The sequence below is a fragment of the Trachinotus anak genome, unplaced genomic scaffold, assembly GCF_046630095.1.
Source record: "Trachinotus anak isolate AG129_WGS33_773 ecotype Australia unplaced genomic scaffold, CSIRO_AGI_Tana_v1 ptg000021l, whole genome shotgun sequence".
In the NCBI taxonomy this organism is placed as follows: Eukaryota; Metazoa; Chordata; class Actinopteri; order Carangiformes; family Carangidae; genus Trachinotus; species Trachinotus anak.
Window position 1 is genome coordinate 8950324 of NW_027273872.1, and position 18982 is coordinate 8969305.

General features: G+C 39.2%; 3 protein-coding genes across 4 annotated transcripts; 1 reads left to right on the plus strand and 2 right to left on the minus strand.

Moving 5' to 3' along the window:
* Positions 1-97: 97 nt before the first annotated feature.
* Positions 98-11251, minus strand: LOC139637766 (nuclear cap-binding protein subunit 1). Of its 2 annotated transcripts, none has more exons than XM_071506633.1 (23): positions 11079-11251; positions 9305-9393; positions 8878-8978; positions 8633-8789; positions 8425-8532; positions 7967-8088; positions 7683-7752; positions 7281-7496; positions 6756-6853; positions 6568-6631; positions 6370-6480; positions 5578-5642; positions 5414-5476; positions 5212-5286; positions 4319-4422; positions 3982-4104; positions 3534-3636; positions 2991-3084; positions 2712-2815; positions 2347-2464; positions 2050-2190; positions 1705-1818; positions 98-695 (listed from the first exon to the last, which is right to left on the minus strand). In XM_071506633.1, exons 1-23 carry the CDS (start codon positions 11110-11112, stop codon positions 582-584), a joined length of 2388 nt encoding a protein of 795 aa, XP_071362734.1. In that variant the 5' UTR covers positions 11113-11251; the 3' UTR covers positions 98-581. The 2 variants fall into 2 exon arrangements, with proteins under 2 accessions (XP_071362734.1, XP_071362735.1); XM_071506634.1 differs by lacking the exon at positions 98-695 and adding an exon at positions 1933-2021 and having other exon boundaries at positions 2101-2190.
* A 45-nt stretch (positions 11252-11296) lies between these two features.
* On the plus strand, positions 11297-15601 carry LOC139637768 (thiosulfate sulfurtransferase/rhodanese-like domain-containing protein 2). The gene is made up of 9 exons (XM_071506637.1): positions 11297-11710; positions 12271-12560; positions 12750-12858; positions 13017-13136; positions 13299-13404; positions 13592-13707; positions 14109-14267; positions 14412-14550; positions 14646-15601. Exons 1-9 carry the CDS (start codon positions 11576-11578, stop codon positions 14873-14875), a joined length of 1404 nt encoding a protein of 467 aa, XP_071362738.1. The 5' UTR covers positions 11297-11575; the 3' UTR covers positions 14876-15601.
* A 1134-nt stretch (positions 15602-16735) lies between these two features.
* Positions 16736-18292, minus strand: LOC139637769 (golgin subfamily A member 6-like protein 26). The gene has a single exon (XM_071506638.1). It carries the CDS (start codon positions 18160-18162, stop codon positions 16888-16890), a length of 1275 nt encoding a protein of 424 aa, XP_071362739.1. The 5' UTR covers positions 18163-18292; the 3' UTR covers positions 16736-16887.
* Positions 18293-18982: the final 690 nt, after the last annotated feature.

The window sequence follows — 18982 nt, forward strand, 5'->3', positions numbered from 1 at the left end:
ATATTAGCTAATCCACACCATCAGAAAAAGATAAACCAGACAGGAAGATGTTTGAGTGGAAGTTTGTGGCTGAGAGTGACAGAAACAAGCAGGCAGATAAAGACTCTGGAGAGTTTAATTATTTCCGAATTGCACAAAAAAAACAACAATATAAAAAAGTAGAGCGCTCTCTAGATTCATTATCAACCAGAGCCGACCTGAAGACTCCTCTCCTATGATCGTTCCTCCAGCTCTGTCTGGACTCAGACAGTTCCTACAGTTTTAAAAAGACCCAAAAGACCCATTCATAACACGAGCAGGATGTAAAAATAAACACAACGGAAAACCAGGAAAAAAGGTAAATACAATTAAAAAAAAAAAAAAAGAGAGAATACTACAGCAAATTAATGACAGGATATTTCAATCGGACTCTTGCACACAACTGACATGTCGAATGGCACCAAACACAAAACAAGTCAATTAAAAAAAACTGTAATGAGGAGATTCTTGATGCAAGAGCTGGTAGTTTCTAATGTGCAGGCTTAGCACGGGTACTGTGTGATTACAAGAACACATTTCATCCATTTTTGTGTTTGTATGTCTCAGAGCTGAAGAGCACAGAACTGCTGGTAGACAGCCAGGATGTGGTGGTCAAGCTCGGCGGTGAACAGCAGGTTCTCCAGGGTTCCCATGTACTGCTGGATGGTTACATGGTGCTGCATGACAAGGAGAGACAAGACGTCATCAAGGGAACACACGTGGTGAGATATCATGGTGTGTGAACAGGGCAGACAGATTTGAATGACAAAAAGTAGCTAAATTGGAGCCAAGAATCATCCAAATGTTTGGAAGAATGGTTTCGCTATGGATTTGTGAGATACAACAGCTTGAGCCCTGTTTTTATCCTGTGTTTGTCAAATTCACTATTAGCATTTTCTGATTACTGTGTACCCTGCATGTACAAACAACTATCACTGGATTTCTTTTATTCTGAAGAAAACTTAAAGGTCCCATATTTTACACTTTCACAGTCTTTTATTTAAAGTGTTGATATCCATAAGAAGATACATTTGTTGTTTTAAGAACCAAAAACCATCTCAATGTATTTTTACATCTCGTCTCTCAGGCTTCTCTCTAGAGCTCTAGCAACAACAAATAGGTGAGAGGCTCACAGCCTCCCTTATGATTGGCTGACTGTTTTCTGAGTGATCCAAAAAAAAAAAAAAAAAAAAAAAAACACAGCAGGTTGATTGTGACATCACAAAGTTACAGAAGTCTTGACGACTCATTTTAAGGCTCAGTTTCTGAATACAGGCTGTGTGCATTTCTCTGTGGACTGAGCACTTTGAGACTTTCACAGTATTAATATAGAACCTAGACCTGCTTTATAATGAAAACAGATATGGAAATCTCACTTTATACAATATGGGACCTTTAAAAACGTGATGATTGTCAGGCAATTTCTGCAGGTGTAAGGAACGTCTTTTTTAATAATTTCTAAATGGGTTTATAGACATTTACTCAAAACAGACCCTTGATATGTCCTAACGTTTCATAGGTGGAAACTTTCCTCATGGTAGAAAAATTCAAATCAACTTTAACCATCTCAATTGGGAGTTGGGTAAACCACAGGATCAGGCAGGTGTGTGTGTGTGTGTGTGTGTGTGTGTGTGTGTGTGTGTGTGTGTGTGTGTGTGTGTGTGTGTGTGAGAGAGAATGTTTTACCATCAAGAAGATCTGCTGCAGTCGCTCAATACAGTTTTTATACCATGGCGTGCTGATGTCGACGCTGCCGGTCTCACAGCGAACCAGATGCTCCGTCAACAACATGATGAAACGCTGAGGGAGGGAAAACAACATTTAATAAAGTGCAATCCTTTCTCCCATCCTGCACCGTCAGGAAATTTCTGGGGGGAGATGATGAGCAGGAAATGTCCCTTGTCTGATTAAAACCTTTGCTGATGGCGCTCCACAATACGTCTTTCTGCCGTCTTCTAAATACCTGGTGCACTGATCTTGTCTAAGGTTTGGAAGTCACTGATCTGAAGGAAAAAAAGGAGCCATCAGTACCTGGAAGATGACGAGGAACAGGTTCTTCTGTTCGCTCTGTGCTGACTCCACCTTCTCCTGTAGTCTCTCAATCTGCTCCTCCAGTTGACCCTCCTCATCCTCGCTGTTCTTGTCCATTTCCTCGTCGTCACCACTGTCCCTCTATTTGTGCAGTAAACAATACAATCCTTTTACCATCTGCATTCATTTACTATTTTTTATTTTATTTTATTTTTTAAATGAAGGACTTAAAACAAATCATTAAAATAGAACTGATTAACCAGACGATGATGGACATAATATGATGGATAAACTTACCCGCTTATGCTGCTGTTTCTCCAGCTTGTCCTTGGCCTCCTCCAGCTCCTTCTGGATCTTCTGGACGTGTTTGTTCATCTTTCGGATGGTCGAGTGCAAAATCTCCCAGATGAAAAGTCTGCATGAGGTTAGAAGTTTTTTTTTTAGATTACTGACCCCAGACAGAGAAAATCCTTATTGAAGACACTTAACATCAAAAATAAAGCTTAACAGGAGAAAACAGAGCATCAATGTTTATGTCCTAGCAGAACAGTATGCGCAATGGGAAAAATTGAAAAGATAAAACCTAATAAAACAGGGGAAAAAGATTTTCCTCAAACTTAAACGTCTAAAGGTTAAAAATGTTATCTTTGTTGATGTCCCACCTGGTGAACTCATGGGCCATGTCCTGAGAAAAGAGCCAGTTGGCCACAGCAGCACAGTCAACAATCTGTGTCCGAATCATTTTGTCCACCAACACTGCAATTATCTACAACAGCCAGGACACACAGTTCATGATAATCAAACTCTTCACTAGAACTCACATCATTCACGTGTAGGTCATCAAAAATTTACATTTTTGTATGGAGATCAACTTTTCTATTACTGACTGACAGTAGAAGTTTCAACAAAGATCTAGAAGACATGAGAAAGACTGTTTTTACCTGTGGGTGGTTCCTCCACACGTCATAAACCACTTTGAGGATGTGCAGCTTCCCCTCGTCACAGTCCGCCAGGGTCTTCAAGATCTCATGAAACCTGGAGGAGTCAGATGCAGGTGAGACCAGCAGGTCTGCAATCTTATCTTCAATACAAAATCTGTTTGATTAGTCTCATGATTAACGTACAGCTACTGAACTCTGTTGAGGAAATTACTACTTTGGAATATCAAGATTTTAGAAAAACATCCAGTGAATTTATACAATTTTATTTATGAATTTTAAGCAGTTCCATGTATTATTAGCCCTTAAAAGGCTTTTGGCTTATCACATATTATTATATTGGTATTCGTATTGTACATTGTTTCCTTAAGATTTAAATATAGTTTAAGCATTTTTAATTTGAAGTTAAAACATGCATTTTGCACTTGGAATCACATAGTGTTTAAGTTACACCAATATGTTCCCTAATTTCTTTAGAATTGCAATCATATAATTTTATTTTGTTTAGTTTGAAACCTGAAAACTTTTCATGGTGGGTAAACTGACTTGGCGAGGGCGCTGAAGGAGTGGCTGAAGGATTTGGCTGCCAGGTGGAGAAGAGTCTGCAGGAACACGTCGATCTTCAGAGGGTTAAAGCTTTCCCCCTCGTCTGGAAGGAGAAGAGAGGGAAAGAGAAAGTCAGAAGAGTGTAAAGGAGAAAAGAAATATGCAATTTTAACCAACAGACTGAAATGATATTTGGATAAATGTTAGTCTCATTTAAATGCAGATTTTCAGGTGAACTGACAAAGGTTGTGTCATCCAAACTCCTGTAACAGTGAGAAGAACCCCTCTGAGGTAAAGCCTTTGACACATTAATGTCAACATTTTTTCTCAGTTTTTACGATGATTATTGAAGGCAAACACACATGTTTTTGCATGAGTAGGTAATGATGTTTCCCTCTCTGAGGCATTTTCAAGAAAATTGTATGCAATTAAAATAAAATAAAATAACCGTCGTCATCTTCCTGGTTGGGGTTGGGCACTTCTTTGAGGATGGTCAAGATCTCCTCGTTGGACGCTCGGTTCTTGATGGCGTTTCCAACCGTGATGGATACTGGGTAACCAGGTAACGAAGCTGTGAGGCAGGAGAGACATTTCATTGGGTTCATGTCTACATGTATGTGCTAGTCACAGAAAAGTTTGGTGCTGACCACAATGGTTTCCTGAACAGGCTTATGGTCGTTGCTCCTTTTCACAGTAATTTTTTATTGTTATTTTAAAATGTGCTGCTTTTTTTTTAGCAGAGGATACTGTTGATTTGTGAAAATATGAATTTTAAGTGTTCTTACAAGCATTTTCATCCAGGTATTTGTAAATGAAGATGGGTTCAGCAGGGACCAGGGCTGCGAAGGTGGGAGGGACGATGTCCACTATTCTCTGATGGTACGAAAGTCTGCAAGGAAAAAGAGCAAACAGACAACTGTAGGTCAAAGGGGGGCAGTTTCCTAATTAAAGGGCCACATATATAAATAAATGTTTTCAAGCACAAATAATTGGAAAACATGGTAATATTCAACTTCTCCCTAAGTGAACATCCTAAAGCTTCACTAAGGAGAGAAAATAGTGTGGAAAAACAAATATGAAGTGAAGAAAGCATTTTTCGGTTAAATAAGAAACAGTTTTAAAAAACAGTACTGAGCCACAGATTCACAGGCCACATCCTGGATCCTTCAGTTCCTTCTACCAATCAGATCAATTTATTTGTCAAATGAGAAAAGTAGAAAATTAACATGAAATCTTTAAAACTTAAAGGTCCCATATTTTACACTTTTCTGGTGTATGATATCCCCTCTCAGGCTTCTCTCTGGAACTCTTCTAACAACAAGTCGCTGACTGTTTGCTGAGTGATCTAATAAAAATGTAGCAGATTTCAGGTAAACACTCAGAGAAACCAAATCCTGCAAAGTTGGACGGTGGGTCCTGGTGGGTGGGGCTTGGGGCATGGCTGAGAGCTGTGACTGCTTTGTTGTGACATCACAGAGTTACACAAGTCCTGACAGCTTGTTTTAAGGCTCAGTTTCTGAATACAGGCTGTGTGCATTTCTCTGTGAACTGAGCACTTTTGATACTTTCACAGTATTAATGTAAAACCCAGACCTGCTTTATAATCAAAAAAGACGTGGAAATCTCACTTTATACAATATGGGACCTTTAAAGAAAAATGTGAATCGTGATGTAATACCTCATACTCTTCTCCAGAACTTCTTTGACAAACTTGGGCTTGGGCTTCTCTAGATCCACGGTCAGGCAGTCAGCCCTTTACAAAGACACAGCATCACATTATCAACTGTACTGTTCACAGCTACTGGTATTAGGCCATATTTTCTGTTTCTGTTTTCTGACGAACTATGAATAGCTGCTGTTTCTGTTGCACAATCACTCACCAGTCATCCCAGCTCCAGCGAAACTGGAAATTGCTCAAATGATGAGAAAACCAATTGATTAGTCTGGAAGTACAAAGGAAAGTACAAAGGACGATGTTACATCACAGACTGGAACCACTTCAGTTTTCCCTCGTTCAGGAGAACTTAACGTGCACCAAGCTTACCTGTCTATGCAGGTGGTGTTCATGGTGTCCAGTCTCATGTACAGCATCTCTGTGGCTTGGGCCAACTAACAGGCAGGTGTTAAGGTAAAGTTTCTTTTCAGTTATTTAAGAGCATTTTTTTGTGGGTGTTTTAATACCACATCTTACAATTGAGAACTCTTTACTGTCACATGTTCATTGTAATTATTCCTCTCAGTCAGTTTAATCTTATTTAAACAAAATTTCTCGTATTGAGATGTTGTGGTTCGTGGGTCTTATGTTTAATCATTTAAAACAAATTTTGCCAAAATCTGTCACGGCAATTAAATATTAGGGTAGTAATCTCAAAGATCTTACTTTCGTTATCTTTGGCGACACCAATGATGATATGTGGTAATTGTAGGTTTGTTTTTGAACCAAATCATTTTCTTTGAGTTAGTTCCTTGAGATTTTGCAGGTGAGTCATATTAGACACCCTATTCATAATAACATAAAATTCTACTATATAATTTCTTCAGTGGGTCATAGGCTCAATCACCATTGTGTTACCTCATCCTAAAATAGATAGTGACTTAAAAAACACTTATTTAAGTGAAAATCTTTGAAATTGCCACTTTGTTAGAAAATGTTTTTTAAATATAGGATTTCGTTAATGTACAACACAAAAAACAATGCCTCAATGGGAATAACATATGTGCTTAAAACTAGACTCTGAAACAAGCTCTAAAATTTTCAGGGGGTGGTGGAAAACAAACTTGTGTTAAAGGACACTCCTGACATAAACTGTAGTGCCAGAAAAAAAATCAAGGATACAACTTGTGGCAGTGACCCTGGCTGCAGTTTGCAGAGTTCGATGAGCAGTGTGGTGTACATGACATCGATGTGAGGTGGAGCAGGCAGCTGGAAAAGTTCTCCAAAGATCACCTGAAAAATGAAACAGACCAATATTCTAAACTAACCTCTCATTTTTCTCTAATTTCTCAGCCTGTAGCTGGTAACAACACTGTGTACCTCCACGATGTGATAGTTGAGCGGAATCTTATTTTTCCCTGGATAACTGAGCAACTGGGCAGCACTGAAAGAAAAATAAAGAAAAATCAGAAATGTTAAAAGATGTGAGTTGATGTTCAACATTCATTTAAGTTCAGACATTTTGTCAGATTTGTCAAAACTGAAACATGGTCATGCTTGTCACCCACCATGTTTTCCTCTCTTTCCAGTGAGTCTTGATGATACAGTGCAGGTTTTCTTCAATGACAAATCTCTCCACAGAATGACTGCCAGGCATAACAGGACCCTGAGATCAAAGAGCAGGGAAATTTGTGAATGGTGAACATTTAAGACAACAACCCTAAAGACAAACTGATTGTGTCAACTTGTCCTTATTCAATTGTCCTGTTTGTATAGAATATCGCAGATACAGGTGTGATATTGTACAATTCAACATGAATGCATGTTTTAAATGTATTAAAAATGCATAATGATTGTATTTTTCTTTTTATAGTAGTATATTTTAATGACTGTATATTTCTTACATTACATTCTTCTCCTTGTCAACAATGAGATCAAATCACATTCAATTTTTAACTTGCAACTCAACTTGCACACGCTGCTGGTCATTAATTGGGAGATGATCCATTTTGAATGTTTTGCAACATTTCAATTACCAAAAACAAATGAGTAACATGCTGACAAGTGCTCTATCAAGGGCAGACCGTATGTACCTCTGGGGCATCAGTGTAGTCGAACATGCGGAAGACAACCCGGGGCATTGGGTACTGGGCATCAGGCATGTGGCCCGGTGGGGTGAAGGGTGGCAGATTGTGTTGCAGAGCCTCACACAGCACGCTGTCAAAGGCAATGTATGGACGAAGGATGTGACGCTCTTGCCAGCGGTCTTTCTTTAGCTTCTGAATCTGAGCCCAGAGGCAGTCCAGGTACTGTGAGGAGCATAAAGAAAGAGGGCGTGTTAACAGTGACCTGACCTGCATCACTATCAAAGTGAAAAAAAAAAACAAACTTTGCTAGTCCTAAACTTCACTTTAGCCATGCAGCTGGAATGTGATATATAATTCTGTAAATGAATGAGAGGACTCTAGCATCTGTAGCACTGCTGTGTCTCTCACCTCCTCTTGTGGATGAGGCTTCTCTGCTGTCCACACCTGCAGCATTGGGACATGAGTCTTTACTCTCCTCCTGAAAAAGAAATGTCAAGTGATGCAAGAATCAGCTGATAGGTGTGATCAAAGCACTGACTGAAATAAAAATGACAACTGAGCTCAGAAAAAGTAAAAATAGACAGAGCAAGAAGGAGAAAGTCAAATACAAAAGGAGGAAAGACAAAGAAACAGATGACAAAAGACTGAGTGGACCAAGACAGAGAGAGCAGGAAATAAGGCAGATGTCGTACTTGAGGTAGCCTTCGATCTGGCTGAGGAGTCGGTCCATCTCAACATCCTTCTTCTCATAAAGCTCCTTACCGACCCAGGGCAGACAGGACAGAACCACATACACAAACCAGTCTGACCGAACCTGAAGACACAAACGACATCTCTGACAACACTGCATACCTTAAATCTTGAACTCAACATTAAAATGTATCTCTGTTAAACTCAAGTACCAACTTGCATATATACCTTTTGCCCTGAACTCAAAGTTAAATGATATAACCATTAATCTTCAACTCCGGTGATGGCCACTAAAGGTCTGTATGATGGAGGTGGCTTTAAAGCGATTTCAGTATTATTTTATTTTGTCCCTTTTCAGGTTGTATTCGTATTATTTTTCCCATTTTGCTTTTTAATCCACCTACAGTTAACCTCTATTCTCATTTCCAAAACATTAATGACACATTAAGCTTCTACCTACCTGAGGTACATCCTCCTCTTGAGTAACACTGACAAAATTTTCAAACATGGCCACCATAGAGGGAGCAGCGATCACATGACAGTTGACCAAGTCAGACAGAAAACGCACCTGCAAAAAGAAGACATTATGTTTAAAAATGCAAACACATAGTAATATACTTGTTCTTCTAAACAGTGCATGTCAGGTGCTTGTAAAAAAATTAGCTTACCAAGTAAACAGCTTCATTGTACAGGTTGTTTTTCAATGTTTCTTTCAGTTGTCTGATCATGGCCTCGACAAACTCGCCCCCAAAGTTGTAGTTCCTAGCGTTGAGGAGGCCAACTAAAGTCGTGTACACAGTCAGCTTCTCAGGTAGGAGGCGGGCACTGTCAACAAAAGACAATTCAGTGAGAACTACCGTCTTAAAGACTCAGCTTTTTACCAATGAAAGGGTGATAATTGGTATGAACTTACACTGCACATAAAATGCGCAGGATTTTGTTTTTGTAGTTTGGAAGATCTGCCTCTAAGACACCTGCGAGGCCCTCCAGGTTGCTCTCCAGGGACGATGTACTCTGTAAAGACATATTAAGCAATTTAGCATTTGCAAAATTTAACAGACTAAGCAGTTTAAGGTAAAGGACTTCACTGTTAAATAAGACCACCACTTATTTCATTTGTTTTTGCTTAACCACAGTATCCTTCATAGCAGCAAATACCACCAAACGTTCTGGTGTTTGTCTTTAGAAGTAAAGCGTTAAATTGGTGATGTGAGGTTCAATCTTTCCAGAGCTTAGGGTTCAATCTCCAGTGAAGCCACCCATACCAAAAACATAAAACTTTACAAAGTACAACAAGCACAGTACCTATACAAGTACACAAACCTGTACAGACTCCTTACCTTCTCCCCCACACGACATATCAGTGACTCCAGACGGTCTTCAATCTCAATGGGCTCCGATGTTCTCCTCCTTTTATGGGGCTGACCTCCTGTAAAGTTAAAAGAGAAACACAATAATCACATTGAGTGGAAGGAGAAACATTAGCTACGAGTCACTCAAGGACAGACTTGATGGGAAAGTCCATCCTGAAATAGAATACACATACACATATAATGTGTAAAAGACTGTACAGCTCTGTTTCCATTTGAGGTTTCTCATTAAAGGGGCACTTTACACATGAGGACAGGTTCACTAGTCAATGAGAGTGCTAATCAGCCTGCAGCAATAGTTATATAATGTCTTCTGTTGCTCTTGAGGAACCTTTCAAGGACTGAGAATCTGTGTCATCAGAGTTATCTCAGAAAGAGACAGCATTTAGATATGCTATTACGTTGCATTGCGGGAATTGTAAGATTCAGTGTTCCTCAACCTTGATACCCCAACAGGGAATTAATGTCAGGATATTTTAGCCTGTTTCAATTTTTACCATTTCTTTTCCATAATCTGTTTCCTGTGAGTCCACCAACCTCATGAAAATGACATGCTAAACTACTGGAGTACTCTTTTAAATTGTGTAGCAGAGAAAGTCAATATAATAATACAATTTAAACAGGCATGCCTGAAAAACTCCAGCAACCATTTGATTATCAAATAATATTTTAGACATTTATTTAGCAAAAATGCCAAATATCTGATGCTTCCAGTTTCTCAAATGTAAGGATTTGATGCTTTTCTTATGTGATAGTAAACTGATGATCTTTTGGTTTTTGGACTGCTGGTTGGACAAAACTTGACTTTTGAAGGCTGTAATTAAGCATGTGGTTATAAGTAGGAGTGTTCTGTGATGCTCTATCTAGCACAACTATGATAAGTCACAGATGACATTACTTGCTGTATCTTTCTCACACTCCTAATCTATAATTGGGACCTTCGTGTTTTAGATCAGGACATGGAAGAAGGTTTCTAACATTTAACAGACAGTATGGTTATGATTGATCAAGAAAATAATGGCCAGATTGCTTAATAATGAAAATAATTGTTATTTGCAGCCCTTAGTGAATCAATCCATAGGACACTATGACAGCAGTTCAAATGATTCTACTGGGACACAGACATTTTGTCTGAACCAGTTGGAATGTACCATATTTAAAAGAAAACTGACTGATTGTTAACGACTTTAACTGAGTTTCTGCATCTGTACAAAGTTAAACTTTTTAATAACATTTTAAAACCGCGTAGAATTACATATAATCCCTGCTTTTCTCGCATAATTATCTAAGGAATCAATGAAAACCAGTATGGATGACTTGATGAATTTATTGACTTTTTAAATCAGCCCTAACCCGTGGATCACAGAAAACCATATGAGGCAAAAACCAGCATTAATACTTTGTAAACCCACTAATCTAACAAGATATGTTTGCATGATCCACAGCGGCTGGTTACCGCCCCCATATTAGCTTCACACGTTAAAAGCAGCTAACGGGACACGCACCGGTTAACTTATCACAAGGGCAGTTTGCTTCTCGTTTTAAGCCACGTTAATCAAAATAAACATCGATGAATAGCACATGTATAGCACATTTGTGGAATATGACGATAAAACCGAAAGCTGGCCTCGTAAAATAGTTTACCAATAATCATGCGTGAATTCACCGGGCCAGAATTAACACGCTCGGTAGCCACCAGTCTTTTTAGCTTAACGTTTGAATTGCACAGGTAACGTTCACTAACCGTCATTCTCGTCGCTCTGTCGTCTCCTGGACATGTTTCTCTCCGCTTCGACGTGAATGCAAGGTATTTAGACAAGAAAATTGAATGTGAAACAAATGAAAAAGTCGGTTGAACAAGCTCCTTAATCAGTCCGCCTCCTCGCTATCAAAAAAAATAAAAGCGGTCTGATTCAAGTGAGGCACATCCGGGGTCAACCGGAAGGTGCAACGTCTGTTTTCGTCCGATGTCGAGTTTGACGCATAGACTGTACATGCACGTTGGATTATTTGTGTGTCTGTAAAATGTAAGTTTCACCCTATGGTTTCACCACTATCGGGGCTTCATATTTCATATTTGCCAATATGAGGCTTGAATGTAATAATCCGAATACCAGGGACTTGGTTAGGAATTAGCCCTGTGCGTTCAGCCCACAAAGCAGAGCTGGTTCCAAACCTTCTAACTTAGCCAAAGACAGTTTACTAGCTCTTTACTAAATATTTGAAAAGGTGTTAAACACCATGGCGGCAGTGGATCATACACGATGCTCAGAGTTCATGGACTTGGAACTCGACTCTTCCACATCTAATGGATTAAAACAGGAGAAACAACTTTCTGCCTCACAAAGAAGATACTACAGCTTCTGCAGGAGGAAGGTGAGAGACAACAAACTCACTGAATAGTAACTTACACTTCTGATTTCTGACCAGCTTGGAGAGCACAGCTTAGTTTGCAGATGCAGGAAGAGGACAATATTGAGGAATAACTCAAAACTCTGTAATTCAGCTATCATCTAAAATCTCAAGTAAAGTGCACATTAATGCATCAATAATTATATGCTAATAATGTGATATACATTATTCTCAAATGAGCATGATGAGTACTGTTGCTTTTGGTTCTTACAGTCTAATTTGAGCTTAATACTCATGTACTTTTCCCTTAGTAAAATTGTAAATACTATGTGGTAATAATATATGGTTGTATTATTACTTTTACTTCACTCAAAGATCTGAGCATTCTTCCAATGCTGGTTTCTGTCAAAATAACACATGAAATCAGCTTGGCCTATATATTGGCTGATAGCCTACTGTATATGTAATTCCTTAAAAATAAAATGTAGGGGATCGTGATAAAAAAATATATGTTGCTGTGCAATGTCTTCTCTTAACTATTGTCTTCCACATTGAAAATGCTTCACACTTTTTCCTCTCCACAGTCATTTGCTGCCTTTGTGGCATCCACGAGGGACGGCAGTCAGACGGAGGGGAGCACATCTTGGTGCTGCTGTGGGCAGACCTTCAAGGAACACCCTGCTATTCACAAGCATGTGGCCAGGACTCACGATGCTGAAATAAAGCAGCTCACACAGGCAGCATATGAATGTTTGTTAAGCCAGCTGGAGGAAGAACCTGAAACACAGCAACCAAACGAGCACAAAGCCGCGGCAGTGGACATTTCTGCGTGGATACCCGGCACCAGCCACATCTCTGAGGAGCAACTTCAGAAGTACTGGTTGACTTTTGATCCATCCATCATGCTTCAGTTGTCATCATGTTGTTATCTTTGCACTGTTTTAAAAAGTAAAAATCCAGCTTAATTGTATTAATATTTGTGAGTATTGATGAGTTCAGTTTTAATATCTGAGTTTTGTTAAGATATACTGATGTCTCTTGATGTTCTCTTGTTTTCCATCAGGGGTCCAGGAAGGGTGATCCTTTATTATCACTACTGTCAAGTGGAGGATCCACATGTCGTCTGTGCTTGGCAGAAAGCTTTGTGTCAAAAGCTCCACTTAACTGGCAAGGTGAGTAAGTTCTCCATTCCTGCTCACAGCTGGGATACAGAATACTTACATGTGAAGAGATAGAAATTTTGGAAAATGTGTCTATAATTTTAAAAAAAGGGATAATTTAAATCAGTTTAACTACTCCCCTTAAAATATATCATGCTCATCATTTTCAGGTGAGGGTGGCAACTGAAGGCATCAATGGAACAGTTGGTGGCACCAACACAGCCACTGACATTTACATCAACGCAATGCGCTCGCATCCCCTCTTCAAGATGGATAGGCAGGACTTTAAGGTCAGACTCGGATAAAAAATAAATAAATAAATAAATAAAAAGTTTTAAGAGTTTTAAGCACAGCATTAAATAATTAAAATAGTTGAAATGATCTTTTTTTTTTATAATGATAAGAGAGAGTTGTATATAAATGGAATTGCTTGTCACTGTGTGTACATGCAGACAAGTGATGGTGGTGCAGAGTGTTTCACAGACCTGAGGGTTGGTGTCTATAAAGAAATCGTCCCTATGGGAGTGGATCCTGACGTCATCTCATACCGATCAGCAGGTACTATATTATAATTGCAATACCACAAAATTGATATTTTCTCCAGGAAAAATGTGCGTTTATGTGTCAATAAACATGCTGAATTTGTGTTCTGTTGCAGCTGGTTTTTGAAGCTTTTACTTTGTGTGGTTGGTGAAGGTGGTCATGGGTCATGTTAGTTAAAATCTTGTGTTTTTCTTCCTCTCAGGAATTCATCTGGAGCCCGAGGAGTTTCACAAAGAAGTGGAGGCTCTTGTGGCTAAAGGGGATTTGTGCAATGACACCATCCTCCTAGACTGCCGTAACTTTTATGAGAGTAAAATTGTAAGCAATTTATCAGATTTCCTAGTAAAATATTGACTTGCACAGGTTCTTAGTTCTGGTACTTAAACAAAATGAATTGTCCAAATGTGATCCTTTGTTTATTTTAGCCCATTTGTACAATTACACCAGGTGCCTTATGCAAATACTATGTTTAACTTGTTGCAGAATGCCATATCCTTCAGGCATTAACCAGAAAATTCTAGTGTATTTATAGTTTTTTTTGTTTTGTTTTGTTGTTTTTTTTTTTTTTTTAGGTGAAATGTTCATTTAATGTTCATTCTCCTCGAGCACGACACTGAATTCCTGCTAGTTTCAGTGAAGTTTTTAATGACTTTAATCTTATCATTATTAAACAGGACCAAAGTCAGGTTGTAAAGTTTGTGATTATGTTTTCCATGCAGGGGCAGTTTACTCAGTGTCTGGCCCCAAACATTCGTAAGTTCAGCTACTTCCCGGACTACGTTGACCAGAACCTCGAACTGTTCAGAGACAAAAAGGTCCTCATGTACTGCACGGGTGGGATCCGCTGTGAGCGCGGTTCTGCGTACCTCCGCTCCAAGGTGAGTCCACCTGTCTGGGTTTTAAACTACAGGGTGACATTTAGATTTTTCATTCTCCACAAGGGGGAACTTAAACTATTGTGGTTGAAATATTCAGCACTAAAGAAAGAAGGCAGATTTTTGTTTTCTTTCTTTGTTTTCTAGGATGTGTGTAAAGAGGTTTACCAGCTGAAAGGTGGGATTCACAAGTACCTCGAGCGTTTCCCAGAGGGTTTCTATCGAGGAAAACTTTTTGTCTTCGATGAGCGCTACACCATCTCCTCCAACAGTGACATCATCTCAGGTTGGTGTTTTCTCTCTTTGCTTTAAAGCACATTAACACTTCCTTCTTGTGTTACTCTTTGTGTCAAACCAAAATAATTCTGTGTCTCCGTTCAGACTGCAGGTACTGTGGCTGTCCGTGGGACCAGTACAAGCTCTGTTCCACCAAGTTCTGCTGCCAGCTGGTTCTGTCGTGTCACAGCTGCAGACAGGGTGGACACACCGCCTGCTGCCCCACTTGCCAAACCAAAGGACAGGCTCAGAGCGAGGCGTCCGCTGCCGCTCCACATCACAAAGAGGAGTGTGAGTGCACCGACGGACGTCCCAGGATCCCTCAGGATGTGTAGCGATTGGACCACAAGTGTTTGCAGCCACATGAAAAATGCTGCATGTCCAGGGATATTAATCACAATACGCAACTAGAATCAGTGGAAGGTGACCAGTATATTTTTAAGTCATCAATTTTTTGATATGAATGTTGGGAATTAAGTTAGATTTACTGTATCTAAGTGGTTTAATACTGAAGACAGTGTCGTCCATGAATCTGATTTTAGATGATAAAACTGTTTACTTATCTTTTACTGCAGGAAGTGTAAATATACATTTTCAGAGTCCACGAGTTTTTATTACATAACTTTTGTGAAACTGGAATGCCTTATCATTAATGAAAGCTCAGCTCCAGGGGATTTGAACTTCTTATTTTGTTTTGTGTATGAGTGTGCATGTGCTTCTCTGAATTTCTTTTTTTTTTTTTAAATCAGTGCTATTATCTGCCTGAAATGGTGATAGTTTCAAAGACAATTTTAATTTAAAATTACTTGACGTATTTGACATATACTTGACATATTTGACATTCACATGGCAACAAATTACAAATTACTCATAAAATGACGTTTTTCAGGCTTCAAGGATCATTCACAGCTTGAGGCACTAATACGCCTGGACTCTCCATGACTCAAATCTATCTGTTAAATGAAGGGGGAGGTTAGGGATTTGTTGGCCCTTTCAAAGAAATGATAGGCTATATACCAGTTTGCAAATTCTTGAATACAATTTAAAAAAAAAAAAAAAAACATTTTATTTTTCGCTGAATGTCACAGCTCAGCTAAGATTTAAATCTAAAAAGTGTTTGATTAATATATAGCCTCTGTTATAACGCTGCAGTCTAACAGCTAAAAATACTGTCAAATGATGGTGTAGCACACACCATTAGGGATTCACAGAAACAGTCTGGAGCGTGGAGTCTTCATGACATGAGGAATTTAACTTTTTGGCATCTGCAGGGCAGCAACACAGGCAGTAATCACAATAATGACATACCCAATGAAGTTGGCAAGCTGTTTGCAAACACTTGCTACTTTACACATCCAGCAGTCATGGAGGAACACAGCTGTCATTTTGAAGTGGTTGTGAACACCTGATGAATGTCTGTCCAATATTCACTCTGCTGTTAGCTCTATTTTGGTCTGCAACACTAAATCCTGAGAAAAATATCGGACTCTTTTGCTGCTAAATACTGAATTATGTTTACCATTATTTTTGCTAACTTTGTCTCTGTCAACCATTTGGTGCTGGCTCTATAACATGCTGGTTTATCAGAGCTTTTTCACCCAGAAACACCAGCCTGAGAGCAGTGACAGAAAACTAAAACAGTAAAGTTGCAAACCAAAACAATGGCAATATAATGCAGAGTTGGGTTGATACCATAGGTTTAACACCCCTGTAAAGAGTAATGTGATCCATTGCTTATACATGTTAATACAACGAGTTTGCACAGATGCACAGTTCAAGTGCAGATGTTCAAATTTCCATTTTTTCCAATCACTTTGAGGACTTAAGTTCCATGCTGTCTTAAAAACTGAGGTACACACTTTTTAAAAATGGAAATTTTAACATCTAATGTCAATTTCTAGATGTTTTGGATGAAAATCTCAACTGCAGTATATGGACCATGTGTTGAGATTATTTTCTCAAAAACTGTTTGTCAAATTGGCTATTCAGCAGTAGTATACTTCCAATACTATTAACATAAAAATAAAATAAAAAATGTTGATAAAAACAAACTTCTAGTCCTGGGTTTCTTGAGGCCCCACAGCATTGTGGGGGCCCTGGAAAGTTAATTCTACTGTTCCTCTGCACTACAACGCAAGCAACAAATTTTCTTCGAATTTTATTTTTTTCTTTTGGAGTAACATATGTGAATAGACTTTACAGGCCAACCATTCGAAGAGAAACCCCCCTCCTGGGGGGACTGGGTGTTCCACAGGAAACATAGGTAGGTTTTAACAGTTACAGTCCAAAAGTAATCGATATTAATCAGCACATTCCGATTCAGTCCAAAGTTCAAGACAGTGGGAGTTTAAACAAAACAAAACCAACCCCTTGTCCTCCGCTGGCCCCCAGTGAACTTGACCATATACTCCTCAGTTAACTCGTCAGCCACAGTCTTGAGTTTAAAGGCCTGCTCCTGGGGACTCTCTCTGAGGGACTGGTTTTCTCTCTGGAGGTCGTCTGTCTCCTTCATCAGGGCCTTGTTGCGCTGGCTCAAAGACTCGTTCTCTTGTGTCATTGCGTTATATTTGCATTCAAAGACTTTGAGTTCTTTGAAAATATTTGTGACTTCCTGCATTTTTTGTTGCAAGGCTTCATCTTTTTTTCTCAAGGCCACTTCCTGGTCACTCCGTATTCTGTTGACCTCCTCAAGCTCTCTTTCCAGGGCCTCATGTTGTTTTGTCATTGACTCCTTATCCTGCTTCATCACACTGTATTTGTGTTCAGAGTCTTTGAGCTTTTGCTGAACACTTCTGATTGCCTCACGATCATGCCTTGTTTCCTCCTGTCCATCAGACAACATTTTCTTGAGCTCCTGGACTTCTTGTTCCAGGGCCTTGTTTTGCTGTCTTATGGAGATGTTTTCTTCTCTCAGTGCATCATTGGTTCCTTTGAAGCCTTCAAGTTCTTCCAGGACATTTTTGAGCACCTGTACTTGTTCTTGAAGAGCTTCATCTTTTCGACTCATGTCTTCTTCTTGATAAGACAACCTTTTCTTGGCATCCCGAAGTTCCTCTTCCAGGGCCTTGTTTTGTTGTCTCATGGAGGCATTTTCTTGGCTCAGTGCATCATTGGTGCCTTTGAAGCCTTGGAGTTCTTTCAGAACATTTTTGAGCACCTGAGCTTGTTTCTGAAGAGCCTCATCCTTTTGTCTGGTGGCTTCTTCTCTATTAAACAACACTTTCTTGACCTCCTGGAGCTCTTGTTCCAGGGTCTTATGTTGTGTCAGCTCTTCCATTTTTTTGTCCAAGGTCCTCTTCTCAACTTCCAGGTTCTTTAACATAACCTGCATCTCTTTGTTCTTTTTGCAAATGTCCTTCATGTCTTTGCACAGGATGTTGTTTTGACTACGCAGGATGTCAACATCTTTGAGGAGGGCTTCATTATGGGTGTGAAGAATCTCGTTTTCTATCTGGAGATCCCTCTTTTTCTTGTTTCTAGAGCGCTCAATTTTCCTGCGAAGCTTGTTGATGGTCTGCTTGAGGACCTCATTCTCTCTGTGAAGGTCCCTGTTGTTTCTGTTCAGGGCCTCGTTGTCTCTGCGAAGGGCCCCAAGACTGACGGACTGCTCCAGCTGATTCATTTTTTTTCTCTTTGTCAATACAAACTATCAACTTACAGCTGTGTTTTGTATATTACAAGCTGTGTGATGCGTGTTATAAGGCTACGGTATCTCTACTGTTCACTTGTTTAGGTCTTCACTGTGCTTTCTCTGCACTACTAAATGTAGAATGGAGAGTTGTGTGCTTTCTAAGAACATAAGAGCCTTGGAATTCTGATGTCATAGATGTGATGTTACAATACCTCACAAACAAGTTCTGTTAGAATAATGTAAAAATGTTCCTGTGGATAGCCCTATGGGAGCTTTTATTTACAGACTCACAAAGCAGTACAATTTATTAGTAGGATGATGTTGCATGAAAAAAAAGTGTGGATACAAATATGCCACCGCAGTTTTCTTGTGCTCTCTAAACCTTGCAGTCTCTGGCCAAAGTAGGTTACTGAGACTGCAGGTGTTTCTTCAACACTTTGAAACCACAAACAGCAACAGATGTGTGCCTTAAATGGAATGACACACATTTATAGTGACATTCAACATATTTTTTTATTGATATAAAGCACATTGAGGTGCACGAACTGTGCTATACAACTAAAAGTTTTTATATGCTATCAATATATGAACACATGTAAATATGATACCATGCAAAGGCAGGCTACTAATGTAGGTTATAGACTTAGTGAACATACAGTGAAGTTCTCTGATCCCCCTTTTTAAAAACAGTAGTAATAGCAGCTTTGATGCCTAATCTGAACAGAATCTCTATCTCTATTTTACAGATAAAAAAAAAGAATTAAAATGAAAAATTAATAGACAAAAGTAAGAAAAACAATTATTATAATTT

Excerpts from the sequence above, each read along its gene's own strand:
- LOC139637769 (XM_071506638.1), bottom strand. The coding sequence starts at position 18,162 with ATGAATCAGCTGGAGCAGTCCGTCAGTCTTGGGGCCCTTCGCAGAGAC.
- LOC139637768 (XM_071506637.1), top strand. The coding sequence starts at position 11,576 with ATGGCGGCAGTGGATCATACACGATGCTCAGAGTTCATGGACTTGGAA. Across the intron at positions 13,708-14,108 it reads ACTTTTATGAGAGTAAAATT|GGGCAGTTTACTCAGTGTCT; the intron begins GTAAGCAATTTA and ends TTTTCCATGCAG. Across the intron at positions 14,268-14,411 it reads CTGCGTACCTCCGCTCCAAG|GATGTGTGTAAAGAGGTTTA; the intron begins GTGAGTCCACCT and ends TTTGTTTTCTAG.
- LOC139637766 (XM_071506633.1), bottom strand. The coding sequence starts at position 11,112 with ATGTCCAGGAGACGACAGAGCGACGAGAATGACG. Across the intron at positions 6,632-6,755 it reads TGGAAAGAGAGGAAAACATG|TGCTGCCCAGTTGCTCAGTT; the intron begins GTGGGTGACAAG and ends TTTTTCTTTCAG. Across the intron at positions 5,287-5,413 it reads CGCTGGAGCTGGGATGACTG|GGCTGACTGCCTGACCGTGG; the intron begins GTGAGTGATTGT and ends GTCTTTGTAAAG.